At 34.5% G+C, this 6000-nt stretch overlaps 1 protein-coding gene across 2 annotated transcripts in view; it reads left to right on the forward strand.

Moving 5' to 3' along the window:
• The window catches only part of TMEM68 (transmembrane protein 68), a gene marked incomplete at both ends in the record, with an annotated part of 31974 nt that extends 26249 nt beyond the window's left edge, over nt 1-5725 (forward strand). The window contains 2 exons of one of the 2 annotated variants that reach the window (XM_080693547.1): nt 2739-2878; nt 5621-5725. In XM_080693547.1, the coding sequence (XP_080549673.1) occupies nt 2739-2878; nt 5621-5725 (245 nt within the window). The remainder of the gene's footprint in view (nt 1-2738; nt 2879-5620) is intronic. The other variant, XM_080693548.1, reaches the window with a different exon arrangement.
• Nucleotides 5726-6000: the final 275 nt, after the last annotated feature.

Below are 6000 nucleotides of genomic sequence, written 5' to 3' on the forward strand. Positions count from 1 at the left end.
CTGAGGTATACCACCACTCTCCTTTTTTATTTTAAGTGCTTAGCTCATGTTGATGAAGGTTAGAACAAATTTATATACTATCTTTTAAACTCAAACATGAAGAAATTAGTTTTAAAAGTGGATGGCACGACATATAGAACTAAAATGAGCAACCTAATCTCAAAAGAGATGTCATTTGCCTTGGTTTATTGCTGTAATTTCTTTTTTCTTTTTTTTTTTTTTTTTTTGCGGGTCTGGGGGATGGAACCAGAAGCATTTGACCTCTGAGCTACACCCCCTGCCCAATTCTTTATTCTTTTTTTTAAATTTTAATTTAATTTAATTATTATTTTTTTTGGTGGTACTAGGGGTGGAACCCAGAAGCTTTCTACCTCCAAGCTACACTCCCAGACCTATTTTATATTTTATTTGGAAACAGGGTCTCACTAAATTGCTGAGAGCCTGGCTTGCTGAGTAGCTGAGGCTGGCTTCGAACCTCTGCAATCTTCCTGTCTTAGCCTCCCAAGCGCAGGGATTACAAGCGTGCGCCACCATGCCCAGCTTTATTCTTTATTTTGAAACAGGGTCTCACTAAGTTGCGGAGGGCCTCACTAAGTAGCTGAGGCTGTCTGCAAACCATGATCCTCCAGTCTCAGCCTCCCAAATGCTGGGATTACAAGCATGCGCCACCATGCCTGGCTTGTAATTTCTTTTTTTAAAATTTTTTGAATAATATATTTACATTGTTATTCATTTCATCTGCCTTTAATTTACTGATTAAAAATAAACTTTTAATCCAGTTATAGAGATGACAAAAATTGAACTTGTTTTTTCTTTGCAATATGTTTTCTTATTTTGAAATTTTGCTTTTGTTCTTTATGGCTTGTATATCATTTTCAATGACTTATATTTAATATTCCTAGCACTATTTATTTTTGGAGGAGAGTCCTGAGAATTGAACCTGGGGGCATTCTACCTCCAAGCTACACCTCCAGCCCATTTTTATTATTTATTTTGAAATAAAGTCTTGATAAGTAGCTGAGGCTGAACTGGAACCTGTAATTCATCTCAGCCTCCCAAGTACTGGGAATACAGACAGGAACTACCATGCCTAGTTGTTTATTATTATTATTATTATTATTATTATTATTATTATTATTATTATTTACTATTATCACCATCATAATTATTATTGTTTCTGTCTACATGCATCATCTTTTTTAGAGAGTTCTGAATTGCTATTTTTTCTCTTTTTTTGCAGTACTGGGGATGGAACCCAGGGGCATTCTACTTCTGAGTTACACACCCAGCCCTATTTTTTATTCTTTCTTTTGAAACAGGGTCTCACTGAGTTGCAAAGGGCCTCACTAAGTAGCTGAGGCTGTCTGTGAATCACGATCCTCCTGTCTCAGCTTCCCAAATGCTGGGATTACAAGCATTCACCACCATGCCTGGTTGTATTTTTTCTTTTGTACGTCAGGTTGCTATTTTATTTTGATTTTCCATTATGATTTTTTAGTTTTAGTCTTTGTTTTTTAAAATTTAAAAATGGAATGCAGGTTGCTAAGATAGTTAACTTTTGGTGTGGAATTCTTTTTTTTCTCTCAACCTATTTCCTTATAATTTAAATGTCAAACCAGAAATTATTTCTTTAAATATAAATTTTAATAAATTTTTACTGCTTTTTAAATGTGTGTCAACCTAAAAGCTCAATATCTCAAAAATTAGTATCTCGTGATTTTTTTTTAGTGTTACTTTGGGTCTGATGGTGTATTTTGTATATTTATTAGGTAAACATTATTTTCAACTTTTAATATGATATATGCCTATCTAGTCCAAGTGGCTTACCTTTTATGGGGTCCTTTCTGTTTATGTTTTTTTATTAGTCCATCTGTTTATGCTTTATTTTTGCTACTTTTTATTTAATTTTTAAAAATTTCATTCTTGGTCATTAGTATTATTAATTCTTGCTTTAATGTATTTTATTTTTCCTAACTTACAGTAGTAGTTTTTAGTCTTTGTGCAGTTTACCATGCATGTAATCACGTATTTCTATACATTTATTTTATGTCTCTTTTTTTTCCCTCCTTGATTTTTTATTTACATAAGTCACTTATTTTGACTTTTTAGCTTTTTTGGAGTGCTATGGTGCTAGGGATTGAACCCAGGGACATTCTACCTCTGAGATACACCTCCAGCTTTATTTTATTTTTTTATTTTGAAATACAGTCTCCTAGGTTGTTGAGAATCTCACTACTTGCTAGAACGGTCTTCAATCCTGCAATCCCTCCTGTCTCAGCTTCCCAGTACTGAGATTACAAGTGTGAGCCACCATGCCCACCTAGCTCCCAGTTTTTGGTTGCAGTCTTTACCCTTATTTTGGTTTGTCCTTTTAGATTTGCATATTTTAAAAAATCTTAAGCCTTTTTGAAAATTAATATACTTTTTAGACTAATGGGAAAAATTGAGCAGAGACTATAAGGAGTTTTCATATATTTTCTCTCTTATAATTTTTCCTATTATTAATATTGTGCATTTAGTGCAATACTTTTGTTACAATCAAGTAAAAGTTCATCCTTTAAAAATATATTGTACTATTTGTACTGTATTTGTTCTGTTGTATCCTTTAGTAAAATATTGCTTCTGAGTCATACTTTGTGCTACCTTTTCTGTTAAGTCTTGTATGATTAATTTGAATATTTATAATTATATGCTTAAAACATTTAACTAATAAAAATGATTTTATATTCTTTATACAGGGTTATTTAGGTGGCTTTATGAAAAATTCCGCTATCCATTTGCTCCAATATATGGGGGGTTTCCAGTGAAGTTACGAACCTACTTAGGTGATCCCATTCCATATGATCCAGAGATAACAGCAGAAGAATTAGCTGAAAAGGTAAATTATTTTTTCTTTCTTTTGAAAGATTTTCATTTTCAATTATTGTTTTTAAAATGTCATCATTCGCTGTGTGTGATGGGGCACTCTTGTAATGCCCGCGCTTGGGAGGCGGAGACAGGAGTATCACGCAGGTTCAAACCCAGCCGCGCTGGCTAAGAGACCCTTTTTCCAAATAAAAATATAAAAATAGGTCTGGGAGTGTAGCCCGGAAATAGAAGGGTTTCCAGGAACCCCAGTACCACACACACACACAAAAAGTCATTATTCATTTACATATGTATTCTACTAGCATGTTCTCTGTCAGTGGTTCTTAGCCTGTCATTTTGCCCATAGCACATGCTTGGCAATGTCTAGAGATGTTTTTATGTTCACTGTGGGCAGAAGTTGGGAAAGGTGTTGCTACAGGCCTGTAGTGACAGGAGGCCAGGGATAGAATTCACAGTCACTTTCAGGGCATCTAGGAGTATATTATTGTGTGCAGGTGTCTGGAAATACTGGTGTGGAGTTAGGGAAGGAAGTCACAGTTGGTGATGATGACTCAGAAGTCATTTGCTCTGAGGTGATCTTGAGCTTGACAAGGCAGGTCAGCTAGAGAAAGAGGCAGACTGAAGAGCACTTAAGGCAGGAGGAAGAGCACCTAAGGACTAAGCCAAGGAAGGAGAACACCAAAGGGAACTGGCAGAAGTAAATTTGTGTGATAAAAGTCAGTGACTAAAGGTGTGTTTTGATTTTAGTTTTGTTTTTGTTTTCCAGAACTGGGGATTGAACCCAGGGGCATTTTACTTTTGAGCTACACCCCTGTCCCTGTTTTTTATTCTTTATTTTGAAACAGTCTCATTAAGTTGCGGAGGGCCTCACTACGTAGCTGAGGTTGGCTGCGAACCTGCGATCCTCCTGTCTCAGCCTCACAATTGATGGAATTACAAGCATGTGCCACCAGGCCTGGCTCAGAGTTTTGTTTTCAGTTAACTAATTATGTAATTAATTAGTATGAGTGTGTGTGTGTGTGTGTGTGTGTGTGTGTGTGTGTGTGTGTGTTACTGGGGATTATACTCCAAGAGCATTCTACCTCCAAGCCAAAACCCTGGCCTAATTTTATTTTATTTTTTTTGAAACAGGATCTTGTTAAGTTGCTGACAGTCTTGCTATATTGCAGAGGCTGCCCTTGAATTTACGATTCTCCTGTCTCAGCTTTCCAAGTACTGGGATCACAGGTGTGTACTACCATGCCTGACTGGTGAGGGTTTTAAAAATGTGAGAATGATCAGTAATAGCTTTTACAAAGAGATCAAGGAAAATGAGGATGAGAAAAGACCATTCAGTATTGCAATTACACTTTGATAATAAAAGACTACAAAAAAACATGTGCCATGTTACTTAATAAGAAAATAGAATGAATATATTTTGATTATGACTATTGTCGTTTTTGGTATCTATAGTAGTCTGATTTATTTTTAAAATTTAAATTGTGGTAGAAAACATAAATTTACCATAGTAACCATTTTAAAACATGCAGTTCAGCTCTGATAAGTACATTCATATTTTATATTTACAAATTTTGTGAGAAGGCATTTGATTCATTGACTTAATTTTTATTATCTAGTATATAAGGTTCAGTTTCTCTTATACACATTTTATTTTTTGCATTTGAGTATTGAGTTTTCCCAGGACCATTGCTGAAGGTCCTGCACTGTTTTCACTGTGTGGTGTTGATACTTGGGTAAAGATCATTTAACCATAATACATGAGGTTTTATCTCTAGGCTCTATCATATTTGGTTGGTCTGTTTGTCTTTATGCCAGAAGAACACCATTCATAGTGTCCTTTGAACTAAGGATTTGTGATTCCTGTAGCTTTATTCTTCTTTTTCAAGATTGATTAGGCTAGTCTGGATTCCTTCTAATTCTATATGAATTTTATAGTTTTTTCTGTTTGTATTAAAAATGCCACTGGGACTTTGGTAGGGATTATATTGAATCTGTAGAGTGCTCTGGGCAGTATGGACATCCAGTTCATGAATATGGATCTTCCTACTTTTTATGTTTTCTTTAAAATTTTTTAGCAAGTTTCGTAGTTTTTAATGTCCAAATCTTTCTCCTGTCCAGTTAAAAATATTCCTAGATAACTTTATCATTTTGATGCTATTGTTTTCTTAATTTTCTTTTCTATTGTTCATTGGGATTTTTTCTTATTTTCTATTTCTGTTTTTTTATTGTTCATTGTTAGTATATAGAGACAACTGGTTTTCAAGTGCTGATTTTATATCCCACAACTTTGTCAAACTTATTAGTTCTGTCTTCTCTGGAATCTTTAGAGTTTTCTACATATAAGATCATTTCATTTGCAGGAATAATTTTACTCTTTTTCTCCATATACAGGGTGATTTAATCTTCATATAAGCTCTATTACTGTTTTACACATAAGGAAACTGGGGTTTCATTCAGCATTCCTAAGTTATGCTGTGCTAACAGACATCACAGAATGTCAGGCTTATGGCACTAACACTTACTTTTTATTGATGATGTACTTCCCCCTGAGGTTCAACTGTAGCTTTATGTCCATGTCTTCATTGCTTTGGGGTTTCAGCCAATTGGAAAGCCTCATGGGGAATGCCGCCACTTGCATGGTGGAGGGAGAGAGTTGGGAGTGGAGCGTGGGATTGCCCTTGAAGGTTGTGTGGACCTGGCCCGATAAAAGTACATTAAAAAAATAAAAATAGCTTTTTTGTTTTCTTTTTAGACAAAGAATGCTGTTCAAGCTTTGATTGATAAACACCAAAGGTTACCAGGAAACATCATGAGTGCTTTATTAGAACGTTTTCATAAGAAACAAAAAGTCAACTAGAAGATGATTTAACACATGTATACTAATACCTTTACAACTATGGTACTGTCTTATGTTTTATAGGTCCTATAACTAGTATTTTTAAAAATCATGCTAATAAGTCTCTTTCTTAGAAATTGTCTAAATGTATAGTGTCAATTTTGTCTTGCAGTCAGTTGTGTCAAATTTAATCAGTAGCTTGTACGTGCTTAATGATTCAGAAAATGGGCAAATTTTATTTGTAAACTCCCAATATATGATAAACATGGATTCTTGAAGTTAAATTTTTAATAACA

This window comes from Muscardinus avellanarius (genome assembly GCF_963383645.1).
Source record: "Muscardinus avellanarius genome assembly, chromosome: 4".
NCBI classification, from domain to species: Eukaryota; Metazoa; Chordata; class Mammalia; order Rodentia; family Gliridae; genus Muscardinus; species Muscardinus avellanarius.